At 38.3% G+C, this 20,000-nt stretch overlaps 1 protein-coding gene across 3 annotated transcripts in view; it reads right to left on the bottom strand.

Annotated features, from left to right (window-relative positions):
* The window catches only part of TLK2 (tousled like kinase 2), a 107,485-nt gene that overhangs the window by 11,852 nt on the left and 75,633 nt on the right, over positions 1-20,000 (bottom strand). For all 3 annotated transcript variants that reach the window (XM_057536135.1, XM_057536136.1, XM_057536134.1), the window contains 7 exons: positions 17,376-17,442; positions 16,249-16,346; positions 14,556-14,637; positions 10,636-10,727; positions 5,218-5,307; positions 1,381-1,550; positions 12-150 (listed from right to left, as the gene is read on the bottom strand). In XM_057536135.1, coding sequence (XP_057392118.1) covers positions 12-150; positions 1,381-1,550; positions 5,218-5,307; positions 10,636-10,727; positions 14,556-14,637; positions 16,249-16,346; positions 17,376-17,442 — 738 coding nt within the window. The remainder of the gene's footprint in view (positions 1-11; positions 151-1,380; positions 1,551-5,217; positions 5,308-10,635; positions 10,728-14,555; positions 14,638-16,248; positions 16,347-17,375; positions 17,443-20,000) is intronic.

Below are 20,000 nucleotides of genomic sequence, written 5' to 3'. Positions count from 1 at the left end.
CAGGTACCTACCAGTAAGTACCAGCACCTTGTGATGTTAGCTCCATGCCATCCACTGAATTGTAGCTATCGTCATCCATGATCTTGGAAAGACCAAAATCTGTGATTTTTATCTCTCCACATGCTGTACCATTTACTAAAAGAATATTACCTAAAAAGATAAAAATCTTCATGAATAAAAAAGACTTACTAATTAAAATAAACCAAGGTAATAACAGGCAAGAAGAGGACAACTGAACTGAAACTCTTACATATAACAGCAAACATTTAAATCTCTGGAATAAAACGATCTGGACTCTAGATGCTAGGGGAGAGTTTTAAGTGTCTGGCGGCAAATTTCTCTTTTCCAAGAATCACCTGCTTAATGTGCCAAAACCACCACTATGAGCAGTGGAAAAAAATAATTAACTAGCCAAAGTAAAGTATCACTTCTATGGTTGGTCAAAAATAGTGGAAAAGTTACATCCGAACTTTCAGTAAGGATCTCTTAACCACCCTGTTTAGGACAGTAGTTTCGGGGGGGGGGGGGGGGCGGGAATCAAAGAAAACATACAAGGGAATCTAAGCTAGTACCACAGTGCCACCTACAGCTCCTGGGGCAGGAAAATGTAATGGATTCAGTGACAGAAAACCCAATCACACAATAGCCATCTTTTAAAAAAATCACTTCATTGTGATGAATTTTTTAGTCATTTGAATTATACTAGAACATTAAAGAATAGTGAATAGTGAGATTTAACATGTAGCTATCAGAAGAGGAAAGCAAAGTTAACAACTGTGCCCACCAGGAGGTAAATGGGAATCTTCCCAACACCTAAGCTCAGCTGGTTAGAGCTGTCTACAGACAACATAGGCAGACTTCTAAGCAACAGCTCAGAATGACAACAACAGACAGAAGTAAGAAGTCTAACTGCTCTCTACTCGACTGGCGACTATCAATGTTAGATAGTAACCATGAGAAAAGATGGAAAATTCCACTCGGAATTTAATGAAATGGGAGGCATATGTGTAAACTAATTTGTTAATGTGGGGGCACTTATCAGAGAGACTTGGAGTAGAGGAACTGCTATGCAGTGTGAGTAATGGGAAAAAACATAACCGAGCTTGCCAGAGCAGTTCTTTCTTAATCGGACTGACATCATGAACTGCCCTGGCTCTAAGACAAGGGCATTGTTTCTCCAGAGCATTTAATACGACCCACCCTCCTAAACCCAGTGCTGTGTGGCCAGGACTCTCTTATTCCCACTACCCAGGCAATTTAAAGTCAGATGTTATTAGGCCTTCTTGGTCCCCAGCCAAGTCCCCTAACTTTATAAAATTAAAAGTCACTTATAAGACCAAAGGAATACTACCAATACTGTCTCCTAAAAATTAGACATACCTGGTTTGAGGTCATAGTGTATGATGGGAGGTTTTATTTCATTTAAGTACTTTAAAGCATTCACAATCTGCATGATAATGGATCGGGCCTCTTTCTCCGACATTAATTTGTGCTGTTTCAGGTAGAAGTCCAGATCATTTCCCTCACAGTATTCCAATACTGTACAAAACCTAAACACAAATAAACCAACATTTGACCGTGGGAAAAGAGCAAGCAGATTAAGTCTAAACCAGCCCCACTGAAAACGTCAGGTTACTAGCTTCTCACTTCTTTCTTCTTTGCTCCTTAAAATATTCTTCTATTCTTTATTCAGTATTAGCTAACTGAGTGGTTTACTGGAAGAAAACTGCTTACTCTTTCGGTGAAGAGCGTCTGCACCCTTCCTGTTGGAACCTGCTGTGCTAAAGTTCACCCAGGGCATACCTCTTATTGAATCAAGACTATAACAATACTGACAGGAATCGTAATGTATTTAAGCTAGATACCTCTTTTACTATCTACACAATGCTCCATTTCTAAACAAGTACCTTATGATCAAATACACAATTGTCACTGCAAACATTTTATATGACCTCAAGTGCTGACAGTGAGGAAGAATCTAGGGTTTGCCTAGGTCGCAAGGGCTGGTTGCATACTACCTCTCCTGCCAGATTGGCATATACTATGATTTCTCTTTGCTAAACACACAAGGTATAAAAGAGCTTTTTAAAGTATTGATGGTTCTAACAAATGTATTATTACACAGTATGAGTTTTTTTCTTTCACTTGTATCAGTATATCATACAGACCCCAATTTTTTTTTTAACATCTTTACTGGAGTATAATTGCTTTACAATGGTGTGTTAGTTTCTGTTTTATAACAAAGTGAATCAGCTATACATATACATATATCCCCATATCGCCTCCCTCTTGCATCTCCCTCCCACCCTCCCTATCCCACGCCTCTAGGTGGTCACAAAGCACCGAGCTGATCTCCCTGTGCTATGCGGCTGCTTCCCGATAGCTATCTATTTTACATTTGATAGTGTATATATGTCCATGCCACTCTCTCACTTCGTCCCAGCTTACTCTTCCCCCTCCCCGTGTCCTCAAGTCCATTCTCTACCTCTGCATCTTTATTCCTGCCCTGCCCCTAGGTTCTTCAGAACCATTTTTTTTTTTTAGATTCCATATATATATGTTAGCATACGGTATTTATTTTTCTCTTTCTGACTTACTTCACTCTGTATGACAGTCTCTAGGTCCATCCACCTCACTACAAATAACTCACTTTTGTTTCTTTTTATGGCTGAGTAATATTCCATCATACATATATCATACAGCCCCAAATTTAAAACTACATACCATTCGTGCCATTAAGGGTCATGTGTCTATCTTCCAAGGCAGTTATAAGCTAAAGAAAGGCTTCCTGAGAGATGAATACCTTTTAAAGTATTCTAAGCTGTGACAATCTGGGTAAATCACTCAGGGTCTAGCTGGGAAATAAAAACCAGTATTTAAAACAGAGGGGCTTTAATTCAGGGAACTAATCCCAGAAATGATGGAAGAGCTGAGAAGACAAAGTGGCCAGTGAGCACCCCAGAAATCATCTAGAGCAGGAAGGCATTAGCACCCTAAGGCCAGAGGGCCAAAGGGAGGAGGTGGTGCAACCAGAACCAGAGTCACCAAGGGAAACTGCAACCACAGCTGGGCGGAGGGGTCTCCACCCACCCCCACCTATCTCCCCATTGGCTGAACCCCACTGAATAACAACTGACAAAGGAGCCTGGTAAATACAACCTGCAAGGGCCAACTCACCTCAGATTAAACAGGCGCAGGACTAGCACTATGGGGCTCTGGGCAATTTGAGGCCCTCCCAAAGCACAGCAACAAAATGTGGACACACACAGCCCTGAGGGATCCCCAGACTGAACAACAGCTTATGCTTCTTATGAAACATAGCATGTCCTAGCATGCTAGCACCCTATTTGAGAAAATATGCCTAAAATTTATAGATTCTCTGATCTGATATGCTGAAATCTGAGGCATAGACTCTCATGCTTAGTGAATTTATTCTGGACCCAATGCAAGCTGAAAATAAAATCTCACTTTTAATACCCAAACAACTCTCAGAAGACTTTCTAAAACAATGGTCTGACTTACTTTTGATAAAAATTCACCATACACACAACAGGAAGAACAAAGTAAACAACTTAACAATAGCACAGAATCAACTCAATTTCTCAGATTAGTTAAAAGTGTGTATACAATTAAAAACAGCAGATAATCCGAGTCATTATATTTATTTTTGAAACGATTTTTGTACTTACATTTGGGGGGGTGGTGTGTGTCCTTCCTAGTATTCAAGGAACTTACTGAAAGCAAAACAGTAAGCCACCCTGTGGAAACCTGCTCTCTAACTAGAGTGGGGTTTTCTGAACCCCACTCCATGCCACACGCATGACTGTGCTGGGTGCACGCGACTGGAAAGGGGAAATCCCTGAGTGGATGTTTCCAAAGGGAATTATGGTCTCCCTTTGGGGCCACTTCTAAATGTGGGCCGGCTCTCTGTGCAGCAACCTCTGAGACAGTTGCTGTCTGGAACAGGCTGAACAGCCTGAGAGGCGGAGGGAAACACTTGTGGGCCAGACCTAGGTATGTTCTCCTGATTTATTTCAGACTCCAACAGAGAAAATGTTTCCAAATGCTGAAATATTTCTAAACTCCTGGATAAACCGAGAGGTCTAAAGCTTACCTATACCAAGTAATGAAATACAACAACGCCTACGATTATTAAAGATCTCAGACAAGTCATTTAACTTCCCTGGTCCTCAAATCTCCACCTACAAAATGAGATTGCTGGACTGAAATCTCTATAAGCCTCTGAACCAACTTATATTTTAGGATGCAGCATTGGGCTACGCCACATTCATTCTCATTCTGTGATAAAGTCACGTTGCTGGCACTTCTTTAAAAGGCCCATCGGTGCTCATCAGAGTCTCCAGGATGGGGCAGAGGCTCTCTTGACTGGTGCTTCTCGGTGGTATGCTGGCGCCAATTTGTGCCCGTTTCTGAGAGCTGATAAATTTTCAGGACTTTTGTGAGCTGGCTTTTAAGCCACTGGTAGGATGAATGGATAAACAAAAGGTAGTGTATCCATACAATGGAATATATTCAGTCATAAAAAGGAATGAAGTACTGATACATGACACAAGAAGAACCTTGAAAAAACACCATGCTAAGTGAAAGAAGCCAGTCACAAAAGTTCACATACTATATGATCCATTCATATGAAAGTCCAGAATAGCAAATCTATAGGCACAAAAAGTAGATTAGCGGTTGCTTACAGCAGGGAGTGGGGGTGGAAGAATAGGGGGACCATAGCATAAGGTTCAGGGTTTCTTTTTGAGGTGGTGAAAATGTTCTAAAATTGACTATGGTGATGGCTGCAATGTACGTATCTGTGAATATACTAAAAACCACTGAACTGTATACTTTTAAATGGGTGAACTGTATGTATGTAAACATATATCGATAAAGCTGTTCTTTTTTTTTTTAAATTGGACATGTTCAGAGTATTTATACCACAGAAATTGGCAAACAGTACAAATCAGCCCTATGCCTCTCCCCACCAAGCTGGTTGTTAAACATTTACCAGCACACAACAGCACACATCTTGTGGCCAAGAGACGTCTTGCTGGCCCAAATCTGAATTCAAATATGATCATTTGCCCATAAGTATATTTGGTCCCCTCAGAGAGCATTTCCTGGACCCAGATTTAAACTCTATTCCATGAGTAGTCAACACACTGCAAGAAAATAATATTATCTGCTAAGCTAAAATGGCATAGCACTTACGAGTCAGTGTCCAGTGAAAAGTAATCATACAGTTTAACTATTCTGGGATGATCCAGTTCTTTGTGAATCCGGTACTCCCTACATGCATGCCTGTAAACAAAATGGAAAATTAACATTTTGTATTTTGGCCTGTCTCTTAGAACTCTTCCAGGATACTCCTAATTTATTCTTTCACTTCTCCATTGTTCCCAAACATTCATTCCATTAAGGTCGATCTAGTCCCCTGATCTTTCTTCATCCTATTTTCTCTACCAGTATCTACCAAGCTGTTAAGAAAATAGTAGGTGCTAACCTTTTATCCCTTTCGAGTTCATTCTACGGTAATCTCATCTCTTTTATATTTATACCCAAATATCAGAACTTGAAAAATTATAAAGACAGCATTTTTTTCTTTCCTCTAAAGCTGATATTTTCTATCTATAAATGTTATATATCCTGGGGTTACATCAAGGGGATCAATTTTAGCATGCAAATTCACTGGGTAAAAGGATTACCTGTTAGATAAGGCAATTAGCAATGCTTTGTATTTGTTTGTTTTTAAATCCTACTCCTTACAAAAAAAAATTTTAAAGACTATCAGCTTTACTTTAAGAAAATGCTAATTTGATAAAAACTTTGAAATTATGGAAACCCTAGTTTTCTTATAACAAGAATATATATATATATATATATATATATATGTATGTATGTATGTATTAACATCTTTCTTCTTTAGTACTTTTCCAATTTAAAATTATTTAGTAAGACTAGGAACAAAAATGTACGATATAATTTGGCAAATTCATATACTGAATTTTAAAAGAATAACATTTAGTTCTTACTTACAAAGAGAGTAATAGGATATTATTATATTTTAAGTAATCTAGCACCATTTAGTTTGGGGCATTTTGTTATAAGACAAGAGTCAGAAAAGGGAAACTTTCCATAGTATGATAAAAAAAAAAGTGTGTTATTTTCTGAAATGTACTCTAGCATGTCAAAAATACACAGAAAGTACTCAACCAAAGAAAAGCTGAGGAACAACTAGGGGAAGAGGGAGGGGAAGGATAGGAATCTAAAAGTAATTAAATATTCTTCCCCAATGGAAATTTGTTTGATTAGGCTTATTTTTCAAGTGGCCATTTTTGGCAGTTTTTGCTTCTTCTGATGCTTAATTTCATCAGCATCTTTATGTCTTTGTGAAAAGAAAAAACTTTCCAGCACTGAGGCAGAGCAGTGTTAGAACGCAGGAGGCACTGGGATCAAGAAGCCTGGCTTTGAGTCTGAGCTCCATGATGCCCCCTCTCTGGCCTTGTGGGCCTGCACCACCATGGCAGCGGACTAGAAATTTTAAAGGGAGCTCCCTAGATTTGGACGCCTCCAAAGAGAAGCTAAGCAAATGTAGCTTTGACCCAACCCCCCATCCCACCAAAGCAGCTCCACACTGTCCTTTTTCATATATCAAGATTCCACGGGTGGTGCAGTGATTAAGAATCTGCCTGCCAATGCAGGGGACACAGGTTCAAGCCCTGGTCCAGGAGGATCCCACATGCCATGGAACAACTAAGCCCATGCACCCACAACTACTGAGCCTGCGCTCTAGAGCCTGCGTGCTGCAACTACCGAAGCCTGGGCGCCTAGAGCCCATGCTCTCTAACAAGAGAAGCCACCGCAATGAGAAGCCCGTGCACCACAACGAAGAGCAGCCCCTGCTCGCTGCAACTAGTGAAAGCCCACGCACAGCAACGAAGACCCAACGCAGCCTAAATAAATAAATAAATAAACAAATAAATAAATATAAATATATATATATATATTCCACGGGACAGTCCAGTGCTTAAGACTCCATGCTTCCAATGCAGGGGGCACAGGTGTGATCCCTGGTTGGGAAACTAAGATCTCACATGCCACACAGTGCAGCAAAAAAAAAAAAAAAAAAGATTCCATGTAATATTTCATTTGGTAAAATAAGGGTGATGCTGTTTCTAAAAAAAAAAACAAAGTTAGAAACCTATGGTCTAAACAGATTACCGTTAAGTCATTTCTTACTCTCACACACTATAAATCTATAGCTCTCTGCCCTTTTAACTTCTTGATTTTGTGCATTTCAGAGTAGAGACCAATTTCTCCATCATGGTATAAAAAATAGAGGAAAATAAAGGAGGCAAAAATTATGAATCAAAGAAAATGGCAAAGTCCTCGCCAACTAAGAAAACTTTCTGTGTGTCACTGAAAGCACTCCCTCAACGTCACGTCAGGCTCTAAGGCCATTCCTTACGGTTCAGCAGGCAAGGCAGAGGCTCTGCCATGTCCTTTATATGTTCAACTTTCAACTAAGCATCCAAGGGATTAATGTACTATAAATACAGAAACTTAAATAGGAGGCTGGAAGAAACTTATCCACTAAAGTGTTAGTCTTTTACTCTAAGTGGATCTATATTTAGACTTTCAGTAATTTTATCCTAGAAAATTAGAAGAGTATCATACAAGAGTATACTAACTACTTTGGACTTCCCTGGTGGTGCAGTGGTTGAGAATCCGCCTGCCAACGCAGGGGACACGGGTTCGAGCCCTGGTCCGGGAAGATCCCACATGCCATGGAGCAACTAAGCCCGCGAGCCACAACTACTGAGCCCACGTGCCACAACTACTGAAGCCCGCGCGCCTAGAGCCCACACTCCCCAAGAGGAGCCACTGCAATGAGAAGCCTGCGCACTGCAACAAGGAGTAGCCCCTGCTCGCCGCAAGTAGAGAGAGCCCGCGCGTAGCAACGCAGCCAAAAAAAAAAAAAAAAAAGAGTATACTAACTACTTCAGATACAATTATTTCTGTGGATAGCTTTATATGAAGTTTTTCTTACCATAAAGTTCTTAATATGCTATTTTGGGGAGTTAAAGAAATCGAGTAATACCTATTAATGCTTTAATAATGCAAAAGTAAAACAATCAGTTTACTTTCTGTTTGTGGGGAGAGGAGAGGAAAGGGGGTATAGAACAGAACTCAGAAATAAACAATACAACAACCTTTTATTTTCTTTGAATTTTTCCTTCTTTTTTACCCAAATAAATGTTCTGATTCCAGATGGGGCTCGGAAGTCATCCCCACAAAGGGAAAAGCAATCAAAAGACCTTACTATGCAGGGTAACAGTAGCACTTTCATATTTTATAATGTTACCACAACACTGAAGTGTACTACTTTTCAGTTTAACACTGAATTTTTGAAGCACTCTCTAAAATCTGTTTGGTGCCTGATATAAGCCTCCTTAATTTAAGTTCAAGGGAGTTAATAACATTTTGCTAATTCACTATTTTTTGTAGCCTGAAAGTCATCAGTATGATTTCCTATCAATTAGCAAGCAAAATCTTTCAAAGAAAGGTGGAAGTGCTGTAAGAATTTCCCCTCAAGGATGAATAGAGGTCACAAAATCTTTGCACACCCCCTCCCCAGTGTGTCTGTCAACTGGGAAACGGCTCCTGCCGAGATGGCTCCTCAGAAGGTGCTCAGGAGTCGTGATTCCCGCCTTGGTGAGGACACAAAGAATAGGAGGGTACCACTGCGAACCACAGCTGAGCCGGTGCAGAACTCAGAAAAACGAGACTGCCCCCTTCGCTTGCTCTGTGACTCCATCTGGTAGACAAATGTGAAAAGAGAACCAATCTACACCCGTCAGGACTCAAAACAGCTTGCCAAATGTGTCAAGGAGGTACATGGTCCTGACTTCAATCCCTCACTGCTTCAGAAGGCTACAGTGAGCACAACCCCACATGCAGCCACTACAGTATTCGACACCAGCGTTCTCTTTAAGATCAGCCTGAAAGCTGGATACTGAGACTAGGTAAAATCTGTATAAGTCTCTGCACAGGAACTATTTCCTCAAGGTTGACCAAGGTTGTCCCCTTGTAGAGTCAGCTGGTTTGGAGTGGGTCATGCACACAAGCTGCAGAACAGCCTCTGAGGATAGTTGAAGGGTATTTTGAAAGAGATGCAGGAACTGTTCCTATACCCTTAGGTACTCTGAGTCTCAATATAATGAGGACATTTCTCACCGTTTTTCTAACTGGTCAGAATAACATGTGGTTTCCTTCTCTCAAGTGCTCCCTGGCATTTGCTGCCGCGTGCTATTCGTCCCTGCATGTCAAGTGCCTGGAATGTACTTCTAATAGTGTAACTGCTCCTCCGAAGCATCTGGACTGCAGCTGCCTCTCACATAGGGCACGCGTGAGGGGTGCCATGCACAGAGCACACACCAGCCTTTTTCCTACCTCTGCTAAGCCCTGTTTCTCTTAACGCCACAGGAACCTTCTCTCCCCCAGTGCTGAGCGCCACTGCCAATCTGCATGGAACAGCAAGAGTTCCCGGGTCCCTGATGAACAGCAGGTATAGAGCAGCAGTTGCCTTGCTCCATGCCTGAAGAATGGGTTGATGATGTAGAAATGTTTTATTTTTCCATTGAGACTTAGAAGCTAACTAAAAGTTGGCTAAAGTCCACTGCTTTTTTCCCTCCAAAGTACTATTTATAGGAAAAAAAAAAAACTGCTTTTATAGAAAGGAGGTAGACTGCCTTATATCAAAAGGGGCTGTTTCCTCCTTTCAGGGGTAGGACATGTCTAATGTAGTACTTGTACCTACAACAAGGAAACAATATTAAACCCAGTGGGGATCCTAACAGCAAATTAAGTCTGCATGGCCTCCAAAGCAAGTGAGCTATGAACTCCAATGTTCCGAAGCTCAGGGGAGAGACAGGCAAGGCCTGACATCAGTGGAACAAAGACATTCACACCCGCTCATGTAATAACTATTCATTCTAAAGAGTCACCCTCTCACCCCGTACCCCAAGCACAGATGAGGGCCACCATGAGTGGCATTCTGAAGAGGGGAAAGCACAGCAAGCTGGACGCTGAAGACCAAGAACTTTAAGACGGACAAACTATGACGGGGAAGGTGAGCTCAGCACTGAGGGACTGAACAAGTCAAACAAGTACCACCGAGGCACACCAGGTGCCCCGCATTGTCTCCTTTACGACGAGGTGACTGAAGCAGCAGACAAACCCCACCCGAAGCTCCCCAGGGTCCCTAGACCACTGAAGAACACTCTCACATCTGGTTTCTACAGACAAGCAACAATAATTTCTGAGGCTTTACTTGTTTATTATAGCTAATTTTAGATGCGCAATGGAAGGGGATGGTTAAACCCACTGGCTTTGGATTAAGGGAAGTCTAGATTTAAATACCAGCTCAGCCATTTCTTAACTGTTACTCAAATTCTTTAAGTATCAGTTTCCTTAGCAGTAAGATGGAAAATTTATTCACTCTCCTAGGACAGTTAGGAGGATTAAATGAAACGACAACAGCAATGCATGTAAAGCTCTTAACACAGTGCTCAAACTACAGCTATTATTACTAAATTTTGAAAAATGAGACACTCTATTATAACTTACTTGTGGTAATTCTCCTTTTTCTCATCTCTCCAGTTTTTATTTAACTGGTGAATTTTCACAGCTACATATCTTTGTTCTGTTAGATCAAATGCCTATAAAGAAAAGGAATAAATTATATTCTGGATAATGCTAATAAGAATTACAGGCAACTGACTTGAAGCTTCTGTTTAACAGACCAACATACTCAAAGTCCAAAATGCATTATTAAATAACAACAGCAGTGGACAACACAACACACACTTGTTTCAGAGTTGCAATCATCTTTCTTGAAACCTGTGATCAGATAATTTAGAAGTCTCCAGACGCACTGGCACCAAGGGGTTTAGAAAATAAAACCAAGCGTACACCACAAACAGAAAGACAGCCCATGCCTTAACGGTCACTTCTAAACAATTCTCTTTCTGGACATCATCTACCCTATTTGGGACCTTTCTTCCCTACGCTGGCTCTCTTCCCTCAGCTGACAATGGGACCTGACATTCTTCAACAGTAAGTCCTGCCACTTTTTTTTTTTTTTTTAAGATTTTTTAATAGGCTTTATTTTTAGAGCAGGTTTAGGTTCAGAGGTCCTGCCACTTTTGAAATGCTAGGGACATAGACTATCTGCCTCCTTGAGAAAGAATCCCCCAGGATACACCTCTTTGCTAAATTTGCTTAATCCCACCCCTACATACTGAATAAATAAAAAGCAATTTTGGATCGCAACAATGTCTGAAGTTAGTCACACCAAATCGCTTCTCCAGCACTGTCCAAAGAAAGGGACATGCTTTCCCCAAAGACCACCACTGCTGGCAAGTTCCACATCAGCTAGGTAGTGCTATTAATTATGGGGTGAAAAAAGGCAACAGATTTTTGAAGATGCCTGGCGTAAATCACAATTTGAAAAAGTAAGTAGCATTTTACAGTAGATTTCCCCAATACAAAAGAATTTACTGAGGAACTCTTTTAGAATGAATAGTTCTTCCTAGGTTTTAAAGTTCAGATTAAAAACTTACTACTCCAGTTTCAACACTATTACCACCTATCTGCCAGTTTCCACAAATGTTTGAACAGATGAAGGCAACAGGCACAGGATATACAGTCCATGAATAGCGGTGATTACCGTTCTACAGATCTTTTAAGATGTAAGCTACCTCTAAGAAAGCACAGGATACAAGAGAGGCCTGATTATAAAAGAAACTTCTAATTTATACCAAATTTAAACCAGTATTTTTTTTTCCAAGTAGCCCATTTTAATTTTATTATTTTTTTAGCAATCAGTAAAAATTTACTAATTATATTACATAAACCAGTATTTTTTAAATATAAAAACCATTCAATTCAAACAGAATATCTTATTTCACACAAATGGAAACTTTTGAACTCTATTTTTCTTACAGAGTCTGAATGAAGTCCACCTGTATGCATGTATCCATCATGGCTATAAGAGAGAATCATTTCAAGCTATTAAAAGCCAGATTAAATACCACCTAATCTGTAAGAGCACAAATGAACTACAAGTGTCATTTTCTCCAATTACCAAACCCTATTTCTGAATCCAAGACACTGTGATCCACCACTAATCTAAGAAGGGCTTTTGGAGAGTGGAGAACAGCAAAAGAATAACTACATTAATGAACACATCGTTGTAAGAAGGATTTAGATTTCAGAAGTGTTAAAATGTTTGAAGAATACATTAGGAAAAAATATGAAGAAATCACTAACAAGTAACTGGGAAGCCCCAAGAACCAATTTTTTGATGATTTTAAAAAAGGAATAGTCCCACTTCTGGGAATATAGCCAAAAGAACTGAAAGCAGGGTCTCAAAGAGATATTTGCACATGCATGTTCAAAGCAGCACTATTCACAACAGACCAGAGGAGGAAGCAACCCAAATGTCCACTGACAGATGAATGGATAAAGAAAATGAAGTATATACATACACTTGAGGGTTATTCAGCCTTAAAAAGAAGAAAATCTTGTCACATGCTTCAACATGGATGAACTTTGAGAACATTATGCTAAGTGAAATAAACCAGTCACAAAAAGACAGACACTGTGTGATTCCACTCATATGAGTTAACTAAAAGTAATCAAATTAATAAAAACAGAAAGCAGAATTGTGGTTACCGGCAGCTGGGGAGAGAAGGAAAAGGAGAGCTGTTGATTAGTGGGTAGAACTTCAGTTCTGCAAGATGAAAAAGTTCTGGAGATCTGTTTCACAACAACATGAATATACCTAACACTACTGAACTGTACACTTACAAAAAGTTAAATTGGTAAATTTTATGCTATGTGTTTTTTATCACAATCAAAAAAGTTACCAAAAATAAAAAATAAACTAAGTATATGACTCAAGAATGAAAACAAAGAAAGCAGAAAGAAAGAAGGAAGGTTTGAAAACAGAAATTAATGAAATAGACAACAAATCAAATAGTAGATCCAATCAACAAAAATAAAAAGTTAATCTCCAGAGGAAAAAAGAAACATTGACTAATCTCTGGCCTATCAGTCAAGAGATACAAAAATAAACATTTCATAAGAGAAGAGAAATAACTAAGGTATGCATGATATTTTTAAATCAAGATAAAATAGGATGATTTTTCAGAAAAAATGAATTACCAAAACCGACTTAAGGAGGGGGAAAAAATCTGAATAGCTCGATATTTGTAGAAGGAATTGAAAAGGTTGTCAAATAGTTTTCCTCTAAAATGACACCTATCCAGGTGATTTTATGACTTAGCTCTAACAAACTTTCAAGTAGCCAACATGTAATGCAAAGCATTCCAGAACATGGGAAAAGAGAAATTTCACAACTCATTCTAGGATAACTATGACATCAAAGCTAGACAATGCTGCTTGCACATAAAAGACAACTATAAGCCAGTCCCACTTATGATCACAGATTAAAAATATGAGCAAAATATCAGAAAATCAAACCCAGCAGTACACTAGAAATATTATTATAGTTCTGGAAATGGAAAGTGATGATGTTTCACAACATTGTGAATGTACTTAATGCCACTGAATTGTACACTTAAAAATGGTTAAAATGGCAAATTTTGTGTATACATCATCACAAGAAAAAATTAACATTAAAAAAAAGGGAAAACAGTAGAACTAGCTTTTATCTGAAATAAAAACTAATTATTTTACTCAAAAGATTTCTTATATAAAAATTCATATGGGCATAATATAAATCATTAACAGTGAAGGCTACACCTTAGAAAAAAGAAAGAATTACCAGGGACATGCAGTAAAGACCACTTAATAAACCAATTCAGCATTTAAAAGCCAGGTGCCAGAAACATCTAGAGAAATTTAAGGAGGCTGTGGCTGGTGAACATGTTATATATCTACAACTATATTTAAAACAGGCTGAATTCCTCATTTAGGGAAAATCAACTGGAGGCTTAGTATTAGTAGCCTGTTCTTTGCTGGCCCAACTGAAGTACTCTAAGCCAGGACAATCCTTCAGAACACCAGTGCTACTAAACACCCTGACTTAGAAGATGAGAACATTTTAAAAGCAAAAAACAGGTTTTCAAAGAATTAACTTTTTAACACATCCATTTTGTAAAAATAAAACAAAAACTTATAAGAATAAAAGTAACACTCATCTCTAACAAATACAGATGAGGCAGAAAGATTCCATTATCCAGAAATGAGTGTTGTTTTCCCTTCCTGTTTTTTTTTTTAAATTATTTACTTTTTTAAAATTATTTACTTTTCAAACTTGAAAACAGGGTAAAATATTGAATCCTGCTTTAGTCAACAAGTTTACTGGAAGTAGTTCTCCCAAAGATACAGGTTCTTAAATGTTTTGGAATTTCAACCAATAGATATCAACCCAGAGTTATATCACTATTCTAAATGATCTCCAAGTTTGTAATAACCAATAATTTAACCTTCAGTCCCTGTACGCAGTTCCTCATACTTACCTTGTAAACTTCACTGAAACCTCCTCTACCCAAAAGATGTAACAACAAATATCTGTCATTTAGCGTTGGATGATCTTTAAATCTGTGGAAACAGCGGATATATAACAACATCCTGAGGTCAAGGACTACACAATTTTCCATGTTTACAAAATTTCCAGAATATCTAACATGTTATACACATGATTACAGATGCTGCCAACAGTTTGGCAATCATCACAATATAGCTAATTCTGAGCCTAAAGTAAGTTCTATAGTTCAAAGAGACAGCATAATCACAATGAACAGCATTAGCTGTGGAGTCATGAGACACAGGTGCCAGTCTCAGCACAGCCACAATTAGACTAGTGACCTTTGTTGACTTCCCTCCCTTTCTGCCCTGCTGTAAAGGTGGGGGGTGGGGGGGGCGGGGCGGCAGGGAAGGAGATACACTAGATCAGGGATTTTCAAACTGTGCTACCTGGGTCCTCCAAACCACTCAAGAACCACTCGTTCCCACCATTCCACAACTACATACAATAAAATTCCAAGATAGTTTACACGGCCTTAAAAACAGATTTCATTATAAAGTGAGTCACATGTTCTATGTGCATTCATTTTCTCTCTTTAAGTCTTCATGATATAACTGTTTTCCCCATATAGAATTCCACTTCTAACAATAAGACAAAGAAATGAGAGATTCTGGCAAAAATAACTTTTAGAGTATTTCTACCTGTTCCTCATCAGCCCCACTAATATTCCTGAAATTACTTTATTTTGATTTTGAGACAGTGGCATGCCTGTGGAGAGAGGTGATATTACTGCATGGGAGTTAGCTGTGGAGTCAGATCCACATTTCAACTCTTTGTTTGGTCTCACTACTCCCTGGACAAATTAACTTAATTTGTCTAAGCCAGTTTCCAGATCTATGTATTGAAGATGACCTACCTCACTAGGCTATTGTGACAATTAAGTGATAGAACACAGGGACACTTAGCACTCTGCCTGACACAGAGAGTGTGCAGTAATGGTAGCTGCTGTTGCTTGCCACTTTACAGAAAGCAAAGTCCATGGCTCACTCTGGTCAAACAAAAATACACAAGCTGCAGCCATGCCAAAACCCCCATGTTTCAGAGTCAGAAAAATGTGGGAGAAGAAAGGATTATGGTTAGAAGCCATTTCCCACTTGTAATCTACTTTTCAGTTTCAGTTCCTTAAATGACTTACAAAGATGGGCATTTATCTATAATTAATGTGCTGAACTTAAAGAGAGTCTTTCTTAAAAATCTCAACACTTAAATGGCCCATAAAGGTCATTCAGAAACCGAGTGTCATCTCAACCCAGTAATCTTTCCACAACACCACACTGTCATCCCATGCTTCCCTTTAGTAAGGCTCTGAGGGTAAATCTGAATACACAGTGTATCTAAACCATTTGCGACTACAAAGTTGTATTGTTTTAGTGACCTCTACTTGTGTAAAAATGCTATAATATATGTATAGATGTATACTTAATATATAAACCTAATATATTTATACATATTTAAACTAATGCAAATCAAAATTTTATTCATGAAACTGTATTACACCTACAACAGAGCTAAATACACAGTGGAATGGTTTACCAAATTTACATTAAGCAAAAATATCATTCTAGACCATTCATGTCAGAAAGTGCTCAGCAATCTCCAACCCAACATACTCCCAAGTTGCTTACTGTGAATTATCTTCATTATGTATCCTTTTTAGTTCCCTGATATGTAGATTTCTAACCCTTTCTAGCCTTTCCAGCTCTGCCTGGATCTCTGCTTCCTCCTAAAGTGAAAAAGAAAGAAACAGCTCGGAACACAGGAAACGTTACCGTTTCAGAATCTCATTTCAAAAACAAAAGCAGACATCTCTCTTATGAAAAGCTAAGATGTTTTGCATTGAAAAAGATATTTTTAAGAACTAGAATTTTAATCATAAAAACGAGCCCACAGCAAAACAGTAAATAAAATTCAAATCATAGAAGTACAGCAGGAAAAGTGAAAGTCTTCTGTCCACCTCCATGCCCACTCCCCAGATATAATCACTGTTAAGTTTCTTGTGTAAGTTTCCAGAAATATTTTGTGTGTATACATATAGGCATGCAATCTTTTTTAAAAAACAAAAATCACGTTCTCTATCTGGTTCTGTTCTGTAAGGAGGGATTATACTTGGTGCCTTAAGTTCCACTGATTTAACAGGATCTGAGAAAGGGGAGGAGGAGACGACAAACATACACCAATAGCAATTTATTAGACACTTATTGGTCATCTTCAGAATAAGCAGCATCCACCAAAAAAGCCACCAAAAAAGTACAGGCTGCTGAATTTAAGAGATGAGTGACCTACATCTAAGATACCTCCATGAACACTGTCAATAACAAATTCTATGTAGCTGCCTTTGTGTTTCAATATGGTTGGTGCAAGACCTTCTCTTCTTAGCCAGTTTACAAGAGATAAGAGCTGCTATGTGATTTAAAACATCAAAATAATTTAAATATCAATTTTAGAACCATCTGCTCTTATTTTATATTTAATTTTTACTAAAAACATAATCACTTGTGGAGCCGAATGAGGCATACAGAACTAAGTACTGGTACATCACTGATGGAAAAGGCACTCTCACCACGTGGCTGGAGTTGACTTGCAAGTTGAAAGATATGAACTCCACCATTAGAATACAGGTGTGACAGAGCAACTACTGAAGATTTCCACAGGTATGTAAAGCTATTAATTTGCCCAAATGACCAAAGAGCTTCAACACCAAATGTAAACTAAAAATTGCATTTCTCCAGACAGATTTTCTCATTACACTTACCTTTTTAAGATGACCTAATCTGAGTTTGAAGATTTCTTCTTGTTCATGGTATTCTGCTAATGTTAACCTGGAAAATAATGATAAAAATTTCAGGAAATTGTTTGAAATCATAGTGTGCCTATTTAAAGAGAAATGCCAACGCATGCTATACCATATGTTAAGTCTCTTAGTTAAAATGACCAAAAGATAGATTATCTTGCAGTCCTTTGACAAGAGAAAACTTCTGTGATTTATCAGATGTGATGTGAAGGAAGGACTTCAAAGCCAGAAGTCTAATTTATTTAAAAAATGAGAAAAATAAATGAGTTAAATTTTCACATTACTTATGAAATGAGTTTTGTCCCATACCATACTCAGATGAAAATCCATTAAGAGAGGTAGCCAAATTATATGTCTAAAAGTTTTTATAAAGGGCATGTTAATAAGCCAACGTATTTGATTATTTTTGATAACTCTTGGACTTTGATACAAGGAGAAGAACCTAGAGGACAGAGTCCAGGATCTGGAGTCTGAGGACTAGGGTTCAAAGCACAACTCGGGCCATGTGAACTTGGGCAAGAAACTTTAACCTCAATTTCCTAAAAATGCAGCAAGTAATGATACCTATCTAAAAAGGCTGTTGTGGCTATTAAAATGAGAATATGAAAGGAATCTATAATTTGTAAAATGCTATTTAACACAGTTCTCAAAGGGCTTACTTGATGGGTAATCACTCATTTCATGTTCCACCTACCCTGATCGCATCCTCATATCTCAAGAATGAGCATGTTAGAAGTGATATCTACTCCTCCATCTTCACCCTCTTCACATTCTAGAAGCACACACATATACTTTAAAGTTTTAGGTGTCACTGTTTAGATATATTCTAAACAGCAGGAGAAAGAAGAAACAGCTATCCTATCAACCAGGAAGGGCTACAAAATAGTGTCTCTGAGGTCTGACTAAAAGAAGATAAAAAGAGCAAAAAAAAATACACCCATTAGGGCTGTTACACCTATCATTGCACAGCTGCAGAAAAACTTACATCTATTACTCCATATCACACCAGTAAAAAAGGGAGGAATGGAAAATCAGAGCTTAGAATTCTCTCTGCCTGAAATAGGTTCAATACCAGGAAAGGACAATGTAACCCACTCCAAGACTCCAGAGGACCGTTTTTGGCTTCGGGCCAAAGGAATGAGCCAAGTCACAGATACTCTAATTATTAAAGACTAGACCAAAGGCCTTCCAGCTTGGATTTTACACAGGACTCCAGATGGCAACTGCTTACTGACACACTACTGGCCTAGACTGAATTCTAATTATTATGCTATGGCAAAAAAACAACCTATGCCTACTTTATTACTCCTAAGTCAATGGTTTTATGCACTAGCATGAAATAATTTTCAAGTAACACTGGAAGGAGAGTCCCTACACAATAAATATAGGAGTCATGAAAGAAGACAATAATCAGATTAAAGTGTACAACATTTGCCTGAAGAATTCTTCGAATCTGGGCTCCTACTTGGACTTTTTGAAAGGAAATATTTTTTACTTAGAATCTAGTTTTAAAATACTTGTGAAGTGAAGATGTTTTCCAAACTTATTCACTGTGTATACCTTTATCACAACACTTAAAGTAATTATTAGTTTATTCATCTGTTCATTTCCCCTAAATAAACTGTGAGCTCCTAAGACTGGGCTGTATCCTTCAGCTCTGTACCCGAGTGTCCAGAACAGGGCTGAATATATAATAAGCATTTAACACAGATTTACTAAATGAATGTCAAGGAAAAGGCTCCCCAACACACCAGGTATGTATGGGGTGAGGACTGGTGTTAAGCCATCTTTCTCACTGGAATGAAGAAAGATACATTTCTGGGATGTCATGAACTTTTAGCAATGGTGTAATATAAGTATTATTATACTTGAGGTGGATTATGGGTTAATATGTTTTTGTGAACTAATATGAAAACATTAATGGCAAAAGACATATTAGTCAATAAATTACATAATATCATTATCTCTTATTTGTAGCTATCTTTAAATCCCACAATGACAGCTTTACAAAATTTCTTTTTCCCTTGAAAAACCAATGTAGCCACTATGGAAATACTGATTACAATACCAACGACTGGTTTCTATGAAAAAACATATTTTAAATTTCAAACATTCAAATATCCAATTCAGAAAATGACTTCATGGCTACCATCAATTCTGTAGAGATTTTCTACATCATTATTTGTAGATCTTCTTTTCCTTTTTAATTGGAAAGCCTCTTGAGGCTGATGATGGTGATGACAGAGGTGAGTAATATATTAAACAGGTAAGTATTAAACAGGTAAGTAATATATAGGTTTTAAGTATTTAACTGTTTAAGTAAGTATTAAACAAGTAAGTATTAAACAGGTAAGTAATATATAGGTTTTATTTCCCGTACCAATTCTAACTGTTTAGCAGTCCTGCCTAGTTGGCAAACTACAACCTGTGGGCCATTCAGCTCACAGTCTATTTCTAGAAATAAAGTTTTACTGGAACACAGCCACATCCATTCACTTATGTACTGTCTATGGCTGCTTTCAAGCTGTAACAGTAGAGTTGAGTAGCTGCAACAGAGACCCTCTAGTGCGCAAAGCCTAAAGTGTT

The sequence above is a fragment of the Balaenoptera acutorostrata genome, chromosome 20, assembly GCF_949987535.1.
Source record: "Balaenoptera acutorostrata chromosome 20, mBalAcu1.1, whole genome shotgun sequence".
Taxonomy (NCBI): domain Eukaryota; kingdom Metazoa; phylum Chordata; class Mammalia; order Artiodactyla; family Balaenopteridae; genus Balaenoptera; species Balaenoptera acutorostrata.
Note: the sequence above shows the minus strand (reverse complement) of the source record. Positions and strands in the feature narration are given on the sequence as shown.